The following is a 19622-nucleotide window of genomic DNA, read 5'->3' on the forward strand; positions in this document are numbered from 1 at the left end:
TACGGAGTAAGTGTTTGTTAATTTGAACCCAGCCAAAGAACTTGGGTCTTCAAACCAGGTCTTCTGCGTGAGTCTTGGTTTTAGTCTACAGATTGATCCTTATGCATATTCTTTTCAATTGTGATGCACTTTAGTCCTGAATGCTCAGTGCTTGCACCCCTTCCAGTTCTGCACTGCTGATGTTTCAGTTTGACAGTCAAGCCAAACATGATTTTATTGATTTGATTAGAGATTTGACTTGGAAAAACAAGCTGAGGAGTTAATGGAGAGGTTACTTGGAAGCATTTTCTGGAGGTAATAGAGCCAAAGAAAGCATAAGGAGCTTGGTGAGGAACAAGATGCTCTCACTGCTCTGAGGAGAGCAAGCAATTATGTGCGTCCATCTCCCAGTGGGAATTCCTGGGTGAGCATCGGTGAGCATAGAAGAGGAGGTGACTGAAAGAACCAGCAGGCTCAGGGGCTTCTGTGAGGTGCAGACGTGCGTTAGCAGAGAAATGAGAGTCTCACAGCAGCAGAGCCCTTTTTTCTAGCTGTTAAGTTCCAGCAGTCAGCATGGTTTCATGCAGTCCTTCATGTGTACTGTGGACCAGCACTTCTCATCCTCACTTCTCCAGGCTGCCTGGGCATGGTGGGACTGCACGTGTCTGGTCAGCTCTCTAGGAGTTCTAGCTGACTGAAGCTTCTCTGTTCCTGCCTTGTACATTTGGCCTTTGAGTCAACGTGTCCAGAGTAGGAATGACCATTATAAAGATGAGGCGCTCCACTCTCCATTTCTGTCTCTGTGCCACACTCTCTGGTTTCCTTCTTCATAGCCTAGATGGCCCAACAGAGACTGTTGTTTGGAGTTCTGAATCACCCGTGTGATCTAATGTCTCTTGCTTTCCGTGCTGTGCCACGAACTTGAGGGTTTTGTTCTTTACTTATTCATTTACCTGTGTGCGTGCAGGCGTCTGTGTATATGTCTGTGTGTGAGCGCATATACATGTACATGCGTGGTGCAGGTGCTTGTGTGCAGAGGCAAGAAAGGGTGGTGGGTGTCATCTGTCACCTGGACCTGCTCCTGTGAGGTGGAGGTCCTTCCCCCGACCTGCGGCTTGCATTTGAGCTGGGCCGGGTGCCAGCAAGCCTTATACTTGTCTACACCCTGCATGGAGCCGGGTGACAGACATTGTCAGGACACCTACCTTGGCACGTGGGTGCTAGGATCCAAACTTTGGTTGCCATGGCTATGTAACAAGTGAATTATTGGGGCCCACTCATTCTGTTTTGAAGGGGAAATAATCTTATTTAAAATTTCAATGTGGTACTTCTTTTTCTTTCCTTGATTTTTCCATATTATGTTCAGCATCCAGTGATATTTTGATATTTGGTTTTATAGCATGTGGAATGATTTCATTGCTGCTAAGCTGTGTAGTGTGGGATTCTGTAGGACACAGTCCTCTTTTGATTTGCACTGTGGGTAAGCAAGAACGTGTTCTCCTTTTAAATTGCGTGAGGTAGAACAGCATAGCTCATTTCTGCTTGTCGTTGGTCTACAGAGGAGGGTCTCCTTAGGAATGCTTATCTGAGCAGCAGCTGAAGAGGGCAGTCAAAGATGACTTGACCAGTGTTTTGAAGAAAAATTTTTTGTTTCTTTAATTCTGAAGAAATTTATCCTAAGGATAGAAAAATTGATTGCCAGGGTTGTGTTTGTCTGCTTTGTTTTATTGATACTTGCTTCTGACCTCAGCGGACTCACAGGTGATGCCATCAGCCAGCATGCTGGGCTTTTTCTGTGGGTGCTGAGGACCAGAACAGACCCTCCTGTGGGCTCAGGTCCTTTACCTGTGAGCCATCTTGCTGCCTCACACGATCTTTTAAAAGCCCATTGATCGTTTCGCAGTAGTCAACCAAAAGCTGTCTCTGTGGGTCTTGTGGCTATTTGGAAGCATCTGATGACCGGGTTGATGGCTTCCTCTGTCTCCTCAGTGTCCATGTTATTTTTTTTCTTAGCCTATGAAATCACTTTCTTTTTCTTTGAAGAATGTGAGCCTTCTATGGCACTCTCCTTGTGTGCAGTGTCCCCACCTCTGTTGTGTGCCCCTTACATTTCCCATCTCATTCACCTAAGCTGTTCCCAGCGAGGTTCCTCCTGAGTTAGCACTCCTCACCGCTGTAGTCCGTTCTGTCCATCATCATTCTGCTTCTGTTATCATGGTGCTCTTCTGGGAAGGGAGTGGTCTCTCAGTTTCGTGTCTCTTAAACCAATCATGGGTCCTTGAAAAGACTACCAGTCAATGACTTCACAATAAATGAAGTTCAAAATAAAGATTTAGAAATACTTGTAATGATTTTTATATCCTGTTTTGCAGAAGTCAGAGAATTACATTGAAATGTTAGAGAAGATGATAGAAAATCCTTACAAACCAAATTAACTAGAGAAACAGACAGTAGTGTGCACTTCTTCACACATATCTAGTTAACCCAACCCACAAAGACATAAAACATATTTGAATTGCTTTGTATTACTTTTTCTTGTGGCCAATGGCATTCATTTTTTATTTGGTCTAATAAAGAAGCAATAATTCTTATGACATAATTCTTATGAATTTCAAGAGATGATACATTGAGGGCTTCAAGGTTTTAAAAGTACACTTCTAACTGTCTGGATAAAGCAGGACGTGGTCACATGAGGCTTGATTCTGTCCCAGCTCTCAGGAGCTGTGGCATGGCCGAGTACCTGGGAATGACAGGGAGGAGAGATATGGAGAGGAATGCAGGCAAAGACAGGAGAGCACTGAAGTAAATAAGGTTGTGGAGGCCGCTGTGCTGCAGCCTTTCAGTCTTGCTGGGGTTATATTTGCCATCTGCTACACTCTTTCTCATGTCTGTGCACATCCACCTTAGGACTTGTGTCTAATGGAGCAGTTCCAGAAGACAGGTATAGATAGGTATGCAGACTTAGTTGGCTTTGGAATTGTTTGTGGGGTCGTATTTCTGTGGTTAGCAAGAGTAGACCCAATGTAACTCAGGGGCAGGATGCTTTCTCCCTAAGGATTGACTGCACAAAGTAAAGTCTGCTCTTTTTCTGAAAAGAAAATTTGGATGAATGAAAAATCTAAGTACTTTTTGTGTTGTCCCCCTCCCCTCCATTTCTAAAGAGCCAAACTGACCTCGGATGCAGAGAAGCAATCAGTCATGATGTTTGGACAGAATCTCCGCCAGCTCCTTTTAACCAGTCCTGTTCCAGGCCGCACCCTGATGGGAGTGGATCCTGGCTACAAACACGGATGCAAACTAGCCATCATTTCTCCTACTAGTAAGTTCTTCAGCTTTTCATATGAGAACTTTTTGGTTGAGTTACATTTCATAGATATCATGAAGATTTGAAAATAATGCTTGTTTTTGTGGTTTAGAAAATTTTTCATGGGGCCATGGGAATCAAAGGATTTCCCATAGTTCTGATCAGAACCCTCACAGGAAAACCACCATGTACCTGTTCCCTCTCTCCATTAACTAACTAGGGTCAGGCTTTAACATCTTGTCTCTTCTTTCCTCCTTCTTCTTTTTTCTTCTCTGCACCCTCTCCCCCTTTCTTTCTTGACATAGTTCATAGCCCAGGCTACCCTTAAATTCTCCTGTGATGACTGAGAAGAACACTGACCTCATGAGCCTCTGCTCTCCCTCCTGAGTGCTGGCACTGCGGACACGTGTCACCACATCTGTGTATGTGGCACTGGCACTGCGGACACGTGTCACCACATCTGTGTATGTGGCACTGGCACTGCGGACACGTGTCACCACATCTGTGTATGTGGCACTGGCACTGCGGACACGTGTCACCACATCTGTGTATGTGGCACTGGCACTGCGGACATGTGTCACCACATCTGTTTATGTGACACTGGCACTGCGGACTCGTGTCACCACATCGGTGTATGTGGCACTGGCACTGCAGACTCGTGTCACCACATCTGTGTATGTGACACTGGCACTGCGGACTCGTGTCACCACATCTGTGTATGTGACACTGGCACTGCGGACACGTGTCACCACATCTGTGTATGTGGCACTGGCCTCCAAGCCCAGGCACACATTCTCCAGCTGAGCGCTGTAGAACCCCAGATGCTAAGACTTGAACTCCTGGCTCTTATCAACTCTTTACGATGTATCTGATTTTGTATCACTTTAAGTATCAGATATTTTGTAGCTGTGAATGTGGAGTTAGTGTAGTTCCCTGTCCTCTGTAGTTAGCCTTCCTGTGCCTCCTTTTTGTATTTCTGCAGTTCTCATTTGAGAAACCTTACTGCCGGAAAAGTTCCATGCCACTGCTTTCTCTTCCTTTTGGAGGCAGGGTCTTTCTGTGTAGCCCCAGCTGGCCTGGAACTCTGTAGACCAGGCTGGTCTGAACCCACAGAAATCTGCTGCCTCTGCCTCCTGAGCGCTGGGACTTAGTTGACAAAAGTTGTCTACGGTTTTGTCTGAAAAAGCTGCTTTTGTTTTACTTTCGAAGACTATTTTTATGGGTAGATTGGTTAATCAGTAGTTACTTAAAGATAGTATCCCATTGTTTTTAGTTTTATTGTTTTGGCTGACTTTTTTCTTTCCCTGTAATTAGTCTGCAGACTCATAGGTGTTCCTTTCTCTTCCTTCTGGTGTCAAAGTTTTTATGTGGTATGGTTAACACTGTGAATGTGTCAGCATGAATTCCATTTGAGTCCATTATGTTATTATATCTCTCATTCTCTTTTCTTCTTCTGTTTTCCACTGTTTTACTTTATTTTCTACAGATTAGTAATCCTCCAATCTTCCCTAAGTTGTTATTAAAGCCATCTGTTTGAGTCTCTGTATGTAATTTTTTTATGGTTTTAGAATTTCTCTTTGATAGTTATTCACAGTAATTCCCTGGTAAGCATCTTTCCTTTATTTTGTCGTCTTTGCTATCTCTTTGCTTCTCTGAGGACGTCTGTTCTCTGTCCCTCAGCTGGGTTTTCATCTCGGGAGTGCTGTCTCCTCATGCTGTCCTGCCCAGGCCTATGCTGCCCTCCTCTGTGTTGTCCCAGCGTTGGTACATATGCTGCCGAAATTCCATATGAAATTAATTCTTGCTATTTCACTCATGTGGTTTTATGATTCTGATGTTTATTAGCCTCATAGTTTATATAATGTTCTCTTTTTAAAAAATGTCATTTTTCATGTATCTTGTTCTGTTTTGTGGGCACATCATGGTGGACTTTTATGCCATAAGAAAAGCATCTTTCTGTGCACAGTTTGTCATCATCTTTTTGTTTTGCTTAGGCTATGCTTCCTGTCCTTTAGAAGGTAAGTTGATTTGGGACAGGCTTCTCACTGTAAGCTCACTTTGTCTCGTGTTTGCCGGTTATTAGAGACATCAGCTGTAACTGGCTGATGGTTTCAGATTGGGTTGTCTGTCGCTTTCTCCTGTTTACTCTGGGTCTGTTTCCTTTCCACATTCTGTCCTTGCCTTGCTCAGTTTAGATCCAAGTCTAGCTCTTTGTTTCCATCCTTTCTTCTTTTGCTTTGGGAGCCCACATGGATCCATTTTTCAGTCTTCAGATGGTCACTAGGCAGCCTTTATCCTGGTGGCCGCCAGTGTCAGCTCCTCAGACTGCCTTGTGCTCCCCAGTATGGGAGCGCTTCTCCCTCAGATGCCTCCTACAAAGGTCCTGTCCTGTGCTGTGCTGTGCCATGCCGTGCTATGCCCTTCCCAGACGCTTGGTGTTTGCTTTTGGAGGACTCTTTGCTACCTTGTCACAGGTACAGCCATGGCTTGTGCTTCTTTGTTTTCCTAGTCGTCATTTGTGCTATTACTGTTTCCCACATGGGAAGGACGGGCAATCCCAGGATCTTTCCCGTGCCTACTGAGATGTGTGTCCCTTACTGTGCCACTGGGATAAATTACAGTATTTGGATTGTCCTTATTGTTTTATTTTTAAACAAGGCTTTACTCTGGTGTAGGCTAGCCTTAAGCTCACTGTGTAGCCCCAACTGAGGTTCCTGCCTTAGCTTTCTGAATGTTCGGATTCTGGGCCCTGTTAGGAGTTTTGTTTTGAGAATGTCAGATTACATGTGTTTTAAAAGTTAACTTCAACTTCACCTTGGTACCTTCTTCTGGGCATGCTGGTAGCTTAGTTTTCTGTAGTGTGGTTAGAGTGTCCTTGTTAGGCTTTGAAACACAGATGTTTTCGCAGCCTGTGTGGATAAAGTTTTGCTCAGAACTTGTACTTCATCATTTAGTCTAAGTCCTACTCTTTTTATAATGTTGTACCCTGGTTATACAGCTTCTTCATTTCTAGTATATTTGTATCTTCCTTTTCTTAATTGATACTGATGAAAACATTTTCCTTTTCCTTTTCCTTTTTTATTAGATATTTTCTTTATTTATATTTCAAATATTATCCCCCTTCCCAATATACCCTGCGAAACCGTCTATCCCATCCCCCCCACTCACTGCTTCCATGAGGGGGCTTCCCCATCCCCCCCACTCACCCACTCCCTCCCGCCTGCCCACCCTGGCATTCCCCTACAACGGGGCATTGAACCTTCACAGGACCAAGGGCCTCTCCTCCCGCTGATGCCCAACAAGGCCATCCTCTGCTACATTTGGGGCGGGAGCCATGGGATCCCCCATGTGTACTCTTTGATTGGTGGTTTAGTCCCTGGGAGCTCTGGGAATCTGGTTGGTTGATATCGTTGTTCTTCCCATGGGGTTGTAAACCCCTTCAGCTCCTTCAGTTCTTTCTCTAACTCCTCCATTGGGGACCCTGTTCTCAGCCCAATGGTTGGCTGCAACCATTCGACTCTGTATTTGTCATGCTCTGGCAGAGCCTCTCAGGACACAGCTATTTCAGGCTCCTGTCAGCATGCACTTCTTGGCATCTACAATAGTGTCTGGGTTTCATGCCTGTGCGATGGATCCCAATGTGTGGTAGTCTCTGGACGGCCTTTTCTTCAGCCTCTGCTCTGCACTTTGTTTCTGTATTTCCTCCTGTGAATATTTTGTTACCCCTTCTAAGAAGCATCCACACTTTGTTCTTCTTTCTTCTTGAACTTCATGTGGTCTCTGAATTGTATCATGGGTATCCTGAACTTTTTGGCTTATCACTTATCAGCAAGCACATACCATATGTGTTCTTTGGGATTGGGTGACCTCACTCAGGATGATATTTTCTAGTTCCATCCATTTGCCTAAGAATTTCATGAAGTCATTGTTTTTGATAGCTGAGTAATACTCCATTGTGTAGATGTACCACATTTTCTGTATCCATTCCTCTGTTGAAGGGCATCTGGGTTCTTTCCAGCTTCTGGCTATAATAAATAAGGCTGCTGTGAAATAGTGGAGCACGTGTCTTTTTTATATGTTGGAACATCTTTTGGGTATATGCCCAGAAGTGGTATAGCTGGGTCCTTAGAGTACTATGTCCAATTTTCTGAGGAACCTCCAGACTGATTTCCAGTATGGTTGTACCAGTTTGCAATCCCACCAACAATGGAGGAGTGTTCCTCTTTCTCCACATCCTCGCCAGCATCTGCTGCCATCTGAATTTTTGATCTTAGCCATTCTCACTGGTGTGAGGTAGAGTCTCAGGGTTGTTTTGATTTGCATTTCCCTGATGACTAAGGATATTGAACATTTCATTAGGTGCTTCTCGGCTGTTTGATATTCCTCAGTTGAGAATTCTTTGTTAAGCTCTGTACCCCATTTTTTAAAATAGGATTGTTTGATTCTCTGGAGTCTAACCTCTTGAGTTCTTTGTATATTTTGGATATTAGCCCTCTATCAGATGTAGGGTTGGGAAAGATCTTTTCCCAATCTGTTGGTTGCCATTTTGTCCTATCGACAGTGTCTTTTGTCTTACAGAAGCTTCTCAGTTTTATGAGGTCCCATTTGTCGATTTTTTGATCTTAGAGCGTAAGCCATTGGTGTTCTCTTCAGGAAATTTTCCCCAGTGCCCATGTGATTGACTCTTCCTCACTTTCTCTTCTATTAGATTCAGTGTACTGGTTTTATGTGGAGGTCCTTGATCCACTTGGAATTGAACTTTGTACAAGGAGATAAGAATAGATCTATCTGCATTCTTCTACATGCTGACCTCCAGTTGAACCAGCACCATTTGTTGAAAATGCTATCCGTTTTCCACTGGATGGCTTTAGCTCAATTGTCAAAGATCAAGTGACCATAGGTGTGGAGGTTCATTTCTATGTCTTCAATTCTATTCCATTGACCTACCTGCCTGTATCTGTACCAATATCATGATAGTTTTAACACTATTGCTCTATAATACAGCTTGAGGTCAGGGATGGTGATTTCCCCAGAAGTTCTTTTATTGTTGAGGATGGTTTTCACTATCCTAGGTTTTTTGTTATTCCAAATGAATTTGCAAATTGTTCTTTTTAACTCTGTGAAGAAATGAGTTGGAATTTTGATGGGGATTGCATCGAATCTGTAGATTGCTTTTGGCAAGATGGCCATTTTTACTGTATTAGTCCTGCCAATCTATGAGGTCTTTCCATCTACTGATATCTTCAGTTTCTTTCTTCACAGACTTGAAGTTCTTGTCATACAGATCTTTCACTTGCTTGGTTAGAGTCACACCAAGTTATTTTATATTATTTGGGACTTTTGTGAAAGGTGTCATTTCCCTAATTTCTTTCTCAGCCTGTTTATCCTTTGAGTAGAGAAAAGCTACTGATTTCTTTGAGTTAATTTTATACCCAACCAAAATTGTTTATCAGGCTTAGTAGTTCTCTGGTGGAACTCTTGGTGTCGCTTAAGTATACTATCGTATCATCTGCAAATAGTGATATTTGACTTCTTCCTTTCCAATTTGTATCCCTTTGACCTCTTTTTGTTGTCTAATTGCTCTGGCTAAGACTTTGAGTACTATATTGAAAAAGTAGGGAGAGAGTGGGCAGCCTTGTCTAGTCCCTGATTTTAGTAGGATTGCTTCAAGTTTCTCTCCATTGAGTTTGATGTTGGCTACTAGTTTGCTGTATATTTCTTTTACTATGTTTAGGTATGGATCTTGAATTCCTTATCTTTCTAGGACTTTTATCATGAAGGGGTATTAAATTTTGTCAAATGCTTTCTCAGCTTCTAATGAGATGATTGTGTGGTTTTTTTCTTTGAGTTTGTTGACATAGGGGATTACATTGATGCATATTGAACCATCCCTGTATCCCTGGGATGAAGCCTACTTGATCATGATGGATGTTTGTTTTGATGGTTTTTGAGAATTTTATTGAGTATCTTTGCATTGATATTCATAAGGGAAATTGGTTTGAAGTTCTCGTTCTTTGTTGGGTCTTTATGTGGTTTAGTTGTAAGCGTAATGCAGCTTCATAGAAAGAAATGGATAATGTTCCCTCTGTTTCTATTTTGTAGAATAGTTTGAAGAATATTGATATTAGGTCTTCTTTGAATGTCTGATAGAATTATGCACTAAACCCATCTGGTCCTGTGCTTTTTTGGTTGGGAGACTTTTAATGACTGTTTCTAGTTCCGTAAGAGTTATAGGATTGTTTAGATAGTTTATCTGATCCTGATTTAACTTTGGTACCTGGTGTCTGTCTAGAAAATTGCCCATTTCATCCAGATTTTCCAGTTTTGTTGAATATAGGCTTTTGTAGTAGGATCTGGTAATTTTTTTAATTTCCTCAGATCCTGTTGTTATGTCTCCCTTCTCATTTCTGATTTTGTTACTTTGGATGCACTCTCTGTGCCCTCTGGTTAGTCTGGCTAAGGATTTATCTATCTTGTTGATTTTCTCAAAGAACCAGCTCCTGGTTTTGTTGATTCTTTGTATAGTCCTTTTTGTTTCTACTTGGTTGGTTTCAGCCCTGAGTTTGATTATTTCCTGCCTTCTACTCCTCTTGGGTTTATTTGCCTTTTTTTCTTTTAGAACTTTCAGGTGTACTATCTTAGTATATGCTCCCTCCAGTTTTGGTTGTTTTTTTTGTTTTGTTTTGTTTTGTTTTTCTTTTTTTGGAGGCACTCAGAACTATGATTTTTCTTCTTAGCACTGCTTCCATTGTATCCCATATGTTTCGGTATGTTGTGCCTTCATTTTCATTAAATTCTAAAATGTCTTAAATTTCTTTATTTCTTCCTTGACCAGGTTATCATTGAGTAGAGCATTGTTCAGCTTCCATGTGTATGTGGCTTTCTGTCGTTTTTGTTGTTGTTGAACACCATCCTTAGTCTGTGGTGATCTGATAGGATGCATGGGATTATCTCAGTCTTCTTGTATCTGTTGAGGCCTGTTTTGTGACCAATTATATGGTCAGTTTTGGAGAAGGTAACATGAGGTACTGAGAAGAAGGTATATTTTTTCGTTTTAGGATGAAATGTTCTATAGATATCTGTTAAATCCATTTGGTTCATAACTTCTGTTAGCTTCACAGTGTCTCTGTTTAGTTTCTGTTTCCATGATCTGTCCAATGATGAGAGTAGGGTGTTGAAATCTCCTACTATTATCGTGTGAGGTGCAATGTGAGCTTTGAGCTTTAGTACAGTTTCTTTTATGAATGTGGATGCCCTTGCATTTGGAGCACAGATGTTCAGAATTGAGAGTTCATCTTGGTGGATTTTTCCTTTGACCAGTATGAAGTGTCCTTATCTTTTTTGATGACTTTTGGCTGAAAGTCAATTTTATTGGATATTAGAATAGCTAATCCAGTTTGTTTCTTGGGACAATTTGCTTGGAAAAATTTTTTCTAGCCTTTTACTCTGAGGTAGTGTCTGTCCTTGTCTCAGAGGTTCATTTCCTGTATGCAGCAAAATGCTGGGTCCTCTTTATGTATCCAGTCAGTTAGTCTGTGTCTTTTTATTGGGGAATTGAGTCCATTGATGTTAAGAGATATTAAGGAATAGTGATTGGTGCTTCCTGTTATTTTTGTTGTTAGAGGTGAAATTATGTTTGTGTGCTATCTTCTTTTGGGTTTGTTGAAAGATTACTTTCTTGCTTTTTCTAGGGTGTAGTTACCCTCCTTGTGTTAGAGCTTTTTCATCTTTTATCCTTTGTGGGGCTGGATTTACGTGAAGATATTTGAAAAATTTGGTTTTGTCCTGGAATATTTTGGTTTCTCCATCTATGTTAATTGAGGGTTTTACTGAATATAGTAGCCTGGGCTGGCATTTGTGTTCTCTTAAGGTCTGTATGACATCTGCCCAAGATCTGGCTTTCATAGTGTCTCATGAGAAGTCTGGTGTAATTCTGATAGGTCTGCCTTTATATGTTACTTGACCTTTTTCCTTTACTGCTTTTAATATTCTCTCTTTGTTTTGTGTATTTGGCATTTTGATTATTATGTGATAGAAGGAGTTTCTTTTCTGGTCCAATCTATTTAGAGTTCTGTAGACTTCTTGTATGGTTATGGGCATCTCTTTTCTTTAGGATAGGGAAGTTTTCTTCTTTAATATTGTTGAAGATATTTACTGGCCCTTTAAGTTGGGGATCTTCGCTCTCTTCTACATCTATTATCCTTTGATCTTCTCATTGTGTCCTGGATTTTCAGGATGTTTTGGGTTAGGAGTTTTTTTGCATTTTGCATTTTTTGACTGTTTTGTCAATGTTTTCTATGGTATATTCTGCCCCTGAGATTCTCTCTTCTATCTCTTGTACTCTGTTTGTGATGCTTACATCTGTGACTCCTGATCTCTTTTCCAGGTTTTCTATCTCTAAGGTTGTCTCCCTTTGTGATTTTTTTATTGTTTCTAATTCCAGTTTTAGATCTTGGATGCTTTTGTTCAATTCCTTCACCTGTTTGGTTGTGGTTTCCTATAATTCTTTAAGGGATTTTTGTGTTTCCTCTTTAAGGCCTTCTACTTGTTTACCTGTGCTGTCCTGTATTTCTTTAAGGGAGTTATTTATGTCATTCTTAAAGTCCTCTATCATCATTATAAAATGTGATTTTAAATCCAAATCTTGCTTTTCCAGTGTGTTTGGATATCCAGTATTTGCTTAGGTGGGAGAACTGGGCTCTGATGATGCCAAGTATCATTGACGCTGCGTCTGCACCCAGTGTCACAACACACAGAGGAAGCCTGACTCCCTGGCACTCTACCACACTGTTTCTGTTTGCTTAGGTTCTTGCACTTGTCTCTCGATATCTGATTATTTCTAGTGCTACCTGCCCTTTCTGTCTCTGACTGGACCTTGTCCCTCCTGTGATCCTGGTTGTGTCAGAACTCCTCAGAGTCCAGCTGTCTCTGATCCTATGATTCTGGGATCCTGTGATCCTGAGATCCTGAGATCCTGAGTGTGTTGGAGCTCCTAGGAATCAAGCTGCCACTGGGATCCTGAAGTCCTGATGTGTCCAGGCTCCTGAGGTCCTGTTGTGTCAGAACTCCTGGGGGTCAAGCTTTCTTAGGGTGTTGCAGGAGTGGCTGGGAAGCTAGAGCTCTGGGTTTGCTCCAGGCATAGGTACAAGCTGGAAGGAACCTGTGACTGGCTGGATGGGGGTTTGTGTTTCCCTGTTTCCTGAGAGGGTTCCAGTTATGCTGGGTATTGGGAAAGATGTTGTGGCCTCAGCTGTGTCTTGAGTGTATCAGAGCTCCAGTGCTCTTGGGTGTATTGGATCTCCTAGAAGTCGAGCTTCTTCTGTGCTCCTGTGATCCTAGGCCTTTAGAGATCCTAGACATCTCTGATCCTGGGTTGTGTTAGAGTGCCTGGGAGTCGGGCTTCCTCTGGGTGTTGTGGCACTGGGTATGGAGGTAGCGTCCAAGGTCTGCTCTTGGCACTGGTTCAGACCTGAAGGAACCTGTTCGGGTTTTGGAGTAGGTGTTGGGCCAGATGTTGTGGCCTCTCCTATGACCCTGGGCGTTTCAGAGCACCTGGGAGTCAGGCTTCCTCTGGGTGTTGTAGGAGTGGATGCAGAGCCAGTGCAAAAGGTCTGCTCAGGGCATTGGTTCAGACTGGAATGGAAAGCAGTTTTTCTTACCAATGGTTTACTTGAAACTTAATTGGTCCTTTCTATGTAGTTTTTCCTCCTCCTTTGTTCCTCAGTTATTTTTGTAAGGTAGCAGCTGTCTCAGAACTTGAAGCAGTCTCCCCAGCTACCCTGCTCAGTCCTGGATCACAGCATTACTCCTTACCCCTTTCTTTTTGAGGTTATCCTGTGACTCTCACCAAGTTCCTACTGTCTTTACGTAGCTCATTTATTTCTCTTCATTGAGTGATCACTCTGAAATTTTTTCAGTTAAAAATGTTTATTTAAAAATAAAATTATAGGGGCTGGGGATTTAGCTCAGTGGTAGAGCGCTTACCTAGGAAGCGCAAGGCCCTGGGTTCGGTCCCCGGCTCCGAAAAAAAAGAACCAAAAAAAAAAAATTATATAATGTAAGATAGAAAAAGCCTGAAGGTCTTAAATATATAACTCGAAGAAATGGAATAAACAAATTCATATATTAGCAACTGAGAAGAAAGAAGAGCGTAGTCACTCCTGACGTAGCCTGATGGGCAGTGTGAGCTGCAGCTGCTGCTGTGCTAGGTCTTTCTCTTGTAGGTGCCGGAACATAGTGTCCACCTAGAAATGGTCTTATGCTGAAAGTGGAGTTCTTTTACTTTGACAGTAACAGCATTTCTGAATCCTTAGAAGAACCTGAACTAGTGAATAATGAATCAGACTTTATTTTAACAACCTTTTTTACATTTTCCTTTGTGTGGATATGTGCATATAAACTCATTCATGGAGGTCAGAGGAGAGCTTGAGGTCATCATTTGTAGTCTACTGTGTGGTTTCAGGTCCCAGCTAAGTGTGTCAGGTGTGGGGCAAGCACATTTACTTTCTGAGGCAGCTCATAGATCCTCAGATTACATCCTAAAAGATAAGCCATTTTGATTTCCTGTTGCAACTTGCTTAATAGAAACAGTAGAGAGTTATAGTTTGCAAATGTCTTTTTACACCCATCTTCCCCCCCATCTCCCAGGTCAGATACTTCATACTGATGTGGTTTATTTGCACTGTGGACAAGGTTTCCGAGAGGCAGAGAAGATCAAGAGGCTTTTGCTGAATTTCAAGTAAGGAGATAAATAGCCTGTTGTGTAGTTTAGTGGCTCAGTTGATCATAGGCTCTTTGGAAGCTCCTCTTTTGGAGTGCGGGATTAAGGGAAACACCTGGGGAGGAAGAGGGCCCCGGTGTACAGTGCTGGGGAGTTGCCGGAGGACTCACATGAGACTCTCTCCGCCTTCTGTCAAGTAGAGGTGAGGATGTGGTACCCGGGAGATCCTCCCTACCCTCTTGTCCCCTCCTTTCATTCTCCAGTGAAGAAAGGCTACTATAGTAGTTAAGAATGTCAGAAATTAACATGGTAACGTTTAGTTGTATATCTCTATTATGGTTTGGAATGAGCCTGAATTTACTTGTTTATTTTGGCTCTTTGTAGATGAGAAGAAGTTGACTGACTATTCTTAAGATAACAGTAAACTGTTTCTCCATTCCCCTCCACCCTCCTTATCAAATGCAGGGCGCTGTGCAGTCTAGAGCAGAGGAGAGGTTGCATGGATACAGGCGAGAGGAGGAGCTGTGTCTAGCACTTGTGCATTCTGTGTGCTTTCTCTGGCTGACCTCAGAGTGTGCCTGGGACTCATCTAGGATCTCATTCTGTTTTCCCTTGAAGCTGCAACACAGTGGTGATCGGAAACGGAACTGCCTGCCGGGAAACTGAAGCTTACTTTGCTGACCTGATAATGAAAAATTACTTTGCACCGCTGGATGTTGTTTACTGGTAAGGACCGTAGGAAGACTTGTTTTCTTGGCTTGCAGAGCAGTTTCTCAGACTCCTTTTGTGATGAGTTTTTCTTCCCTTTTTGAAAAAATATGTCTGATTTGCCTCCCTAACTGCTGTTGGCGGTAACAAGAATGTTGCAGGAGTGAGTAGGGCAGGGAGGTGCTCTCAGTGTGGCAGCCAATCAGAGTTCAGTTTACTCCATGGAGTCTCCCAGATGTACTTGATGTGAGGATTCTAGTTAAGCATTAACTAATCAGTATGGTGAATACTAACTTAACAACCACTGACTGTGAATAACTTACCCTTCTTCTGCCAGAATTGTAATCCAGTGTACTCTGGAGCTGAGAGCCAAGATAACTGTACGGTTTCCCCATTCTCAAAGCTGCACATGGGCACTGGGACTTCTGAGAAACTATTTGAACCCTTGGTCATGGCTGATGATGTTTATTACAGCTGGTTTCATTCTTACCTGTTCATTTTAATTTGAAGTAAATATCTCAGGAATAGTCGCGGTGATTATGTACACACAATGTAGGAATCAGTTAAAGAAAGCGTTTGGAGTGATGCCTAGTATACCAATAAATCCTACCGCTCAGGAGGCTGATGCAGGGGAATATCTACAAGTCGAGGGCAGCCTGAGATTACGCAGTAAGACCCTGTCTCAAACATTTCAAAGTAAAAGTAGTGGGAGCATTCTGCCTGAGGTCTAAATGTGCTCACGAAGTGTGTCTTTGGTGAGCTTTAGGTATTAGGTCATATTGGGGGAAATGAACCATGACACCATAGAAATCTGGATTTATTAAACTTTGGAATGAAATGACTGATCTTAAACAACCATACTTACGTGCTTGGTATATAAGCCATTTGGTGTTTGTAGTAGTTGGGCTGTGAGCTACTAGAAGTGAGAGGGCACATGGATTTGCCTTATGTGTCGCAGAGACACTGTAGGAATGTTGAGTTCCATTGTCCTGTGGAGTGCCTATCTCTGACTCGCAGTAGTGTGCCATGCTCTGTTCACGTCTTCTCTTCCCTTTTAAGAATATTGGGAAACTGTTGCGGACAGGTTTTAGTCTTCCTGGGGTGAGCCGTAGTCTCTGTTCCTGTAACTGGGCCATCCTTCCAGCCCTCATTCTTTTTTTTTTTTTTTTTTAATATTTATTTATTTAATGTATATTACAGATGGTTGTGAGCCACCACGTGGTTGCTGGGAATTGAACTCAGGACCTCTGGAAGAGCAGTCAGTGCTCTTAACCACTGAGCCATCTCTCCAGCCCTCCAGCCCTCATTCTAATGCTCTTTGTCATAGAGCATTCGCCGTAATGGACCTGTCTGTTGCTAACACTTTACCGTGGACTTGTGAAGTCTTTAAGTGTTGCAGGGATGTAATCAGAACTCAAGTGACTGCATTAGGAAAATCAGTATTTGATTTCATGTGTTGTCATTGGTCGGTCAGTTTAAAGTGTCTGAAGATACCACTCCTTCAGCTCGTGTGACCTTCCATTTGTCTCCATGCTTTCTCTGTCTGTCATTCTATGTATGTTCTCTTTAAGTATTTCTATAATTTTGCCAATCTGCATTTAAATCTTTTCAAACCATCGTATTAAAGCTTCTAGCACCTTCCTCATCTACTCTGGAGTGCTGTTATCTTGATTGGCTGCTGTAAGTTTGGGTGTTCTGTGACTTATATCACGCCTTATTGCTGTATCACAGCCATTTTCCTTCTTTTTAGTGTCTCTATTCCCACCTTGAAACACTTTGTAGTCTCTGAGACTTCTCCATACCCTGGGAAGAAATTCACCCAGGCTTTCAAATCATAATTACAAAAAAGAGAAAAATTTAAAGTGGATCCAAGTGGCGGTGTTTAGCTGGATTTCGTCAGTTCCTTACATTTAAAGTTGAAAGTGCATGCACTGTTGTAGAGTTCAGTATAGTTTATGATAGATGCCTTGTCTTCAGTTTTCTGGCAAATAGTGACACCTGATTTTTAATATTTGTTTTCTTTCACGTTACATTGCCACAGAATTATTTTCTAATCTTATACTGCTATGTTTTTGGCAGAAGATACCATTTTTTTTTCTTTATAGCTGTGGTAAGATGTACAAATGGAGACATTGTGTTCACATATATGTAGCAAATGTCTACCTCATTGACATATCCTCAAATCAGGGGCACATGTTCTAATGTTTATGATTGTGCTCTATGAGCTCATCATTTACAGGTTTGCAGTGCGTGCACGCACATGTGTGTGTGTGTGTGTGTGTGTGTGTGTGTGTGTGTGTGATATGTATAATATGTGTACATTCATGCATGCACATGTGCAAGTCAGAAGCCCATGTTAAGGGTCTTCCTCTTGTTTTCCACCTGTTTCTTTTTTTCTCTTCTTTCCTTGTACATTGTTTCCTTGCATCGTCTCCTGAAATCATGTTTTCTTCCTAAAACACTGCTAACACACTGGAGTGAAAGAATGAGTGTTATTGTGTGTTCCCACTGTCCACCACCAGGGCTTTCCTCGTGGCGTGGTAACCAGGCAGAGGTTCGCCTAACTTCCAAAGCACACACCCAGGCACCCCTCACTGCAGCAGTACGTCCCTTTGGCCTCTCTCATCGCACACATGCAGTGCCCACAAAGACCACAAAAGGGGATTAGGGCCCCTGAAGATAGAGTTCTAGATGGTTCTGAATTGCCATGTGGGTTCTAGGAATTGAACCTGGGTCCTCTGCAAGAGTTGCATGTGCTCTTAACTACTGAGCCATCTGTTCAACCTCTCTGCTTTATCTTTTGAGTCCAAGTCTCACCTAAACTTGGAGCTGGACACTGGGATAGATTGGTTAGCCAGCAAATCACCGGATTTCCTGTCTCCATCCAGCCTTGCACAGGGTTGCTGCATGTGCAGCTATGCATACTGAACGCTAGGAGTGTGCACTCAGGTCCCCTTGTTCAAGAGACAAGTACTTATTCTACTATAGCCTGCGTAAGTGCATTCGTGTTTATTAACAGTAAGCATTAAACTGGTTTTAATCAGATAAATCTTTCAAGACTATCGACTAGACTTATACTAGGTTGAAATATCTCTTTTCCAAAATGCTTGGATTTTAGATTTTTTTTAATTTTATGATATTTTCCTATATAAAATAACACATCATGTGGCTAGGACTTGAACTTAAACATGAGCCTTTTTATGTTCTACAAAAATCTTATGTACAAAGCCCAGAAGTAATTACACAATATTTAGAATGTGCTTATACTTTGACCAGGACCTAGCACATAAAACCATATATGGAACTTTTTTCTTGTGTCATATCGGCATTAAAAATTTTAAGTTTTTATAGAGTTAATATTTTCTCAAAGATAGATGTTGGTTTTGTGAATAAAATTATGACATGGTAGAGTTGTATAACTGAATTATGAAATGAGATGTTTCATATGAAATGTTTAATATTTGGTATCTTATATTTTAATCTCCACTTGGCAAGTTTTAGAGTAAAGAGTGCTCCCAGTCACCTTGCTGTGGATGTTTTGGAGCTTCACAGACACATGAGGTCACTCCAAACCTGGCATCTAGAAATGCAGAACAGTTGTGCTGTTGCTGGACCTGTTTATGTTTCTGTGCTGAAAGCTTGACTGGACACATGGATGCTAGGAGGCAAATCCCCAGAAGAGCAAATGGAAAACTTTTCAGTGAGCACTTGTATTAGGAGGAATGGAAATGATTGAGAAGCACAGTGTGTGTTGAAAGGGAGCAAAGGGGAGAGCTGTGTCTGGGGGTGTGGGTTGGTGAGCCTCGGCCTAGTTGTTGAGGGATGGAAGTGACCAGATCATGCTAGGAGGAAACCCTGCTGGTGGACATCTGGGAAACACAACGATGCTTGTTCTTATTTCATTCCAGTGTGCTAGCAACTTTTAATAGGAGAAAAACATAATTTAAGGAATCTTAAGGGTTTTTTTTTTTTTTTGCTTAAGGTAAATTTATATACCTTCCAGAAACTAACAAAATAGGGAATTAGATGGACCTTGAAAGGTCAACTCCCTTGTAGAATAAATAGACTTTTACCTTAAGATAAAAAAGTCAGCTTTTGAAAAGAAAGTTCATGTTACTGCAGTGGAAACTGAAGGGTTCTTTGGAAAGTCGGTTGGATGGTGTTTTGCTGGGGCAAACATGTGAAGGAACATTTAGCTGAAGCAGACCCAGGTGAAAGGGTGTTCTGCTAGAGCAAGCACGTGAAAGGACATGTGATGGACTCTTCACTAACTACATGCATGCATTGGTCTGCCTTACATTGCATAGTTGAGCTACAGTTGTTGGGACATCATAGAGAGAAATACACCAAAAAACTTCTGGCGGTGTGCTGCAGTTTCTTGGGCTTCCACAGTCAGGCCGCTTGGCAGCGTGATGTCAGCTGAGGCAGAGCACGGCGTACTGAGGCAAGACGACACATGATGCTTGGAGAGAGTTCAAAAAGGACTCGATGAACTTGGCTTGCTTACAGACCAAGCTTGTTGGTCTTGGGTTTTCACTGACCTTTGCTTCTCTGAGAGAGGCACAGCTTTTATGCCAATAGGGAAAACTTACAAAGAAATATGCATGTGAGTTAGTGATAAATTACACATGGAGAAGTAAAAGCAAAGAAATATGGTACAGAGGGGCAAGAAATACAGACTCTAGACCCACAGAGATGCTCTCTTTGTAATCTTCAGAAGCCACTCAAGCTGAAGGAAGTGTGTATATGAATTTATCTGTGTCTTTTAGATTTCTGCTCTCAGTATTCTTTTTTAGTATATGTTCTGCCAAAGCGAGCACTCTCAGTAATCTTCTGAGTTCTCTAGAGTGTGTTTTCCATAACATAACATAGATTTCAGTCCATTGGTGAAAGTTCAAAAACATTTTTTGT

General features: G+C 42.0%; 1 protein-coding gene across 6 annotated transcripts in view; it reads left to right on the forward strand.

Moving 5' to 3' along the window:
- Srbd1 (S1 RNA binding domain 1) overlaps positions 1 to 19622 on the forward strand; it is a 190944-nt gene that overhangs the window by 35874 nt on the left and 135448 nt on the right. For all 6 annotated transcript variants that reach the window (XM_039113056.2, NM_001399769.1, XM_006239708.4 and 3 more), the window contains 3 exons: positions 3141 to 3298; positions 13931 to 14021; positions 14622 to 14729. In XM_039113056.2, coding sequence (XP_038968984.1) covers positions 3141 to 3298; positions 13931 to 14021; positions 14622 to 14729 — 357 coding nt within the window. The remainder of the gene's footprint in view (positions 1 to 3140; positions 3299 to 13930; positions 14022 to 14621; positions 14730 to 19622) is intronic.

Source organism: Rattus norvegicus, chromosome 6 (genome assembly GCF_036323735.1).
Source record: "Rattus norvegicus strain BN/NHsdMcwi chromosome 6, GRCr8, whole genome shotgun sequence".
NCBI classification, from domain to species: domain Eukaryota; kingdom Metazoa; phylum Chordata; class Mammalia; order Rodentia; family Muridae; genus Rattus; species Rattus norvegicus.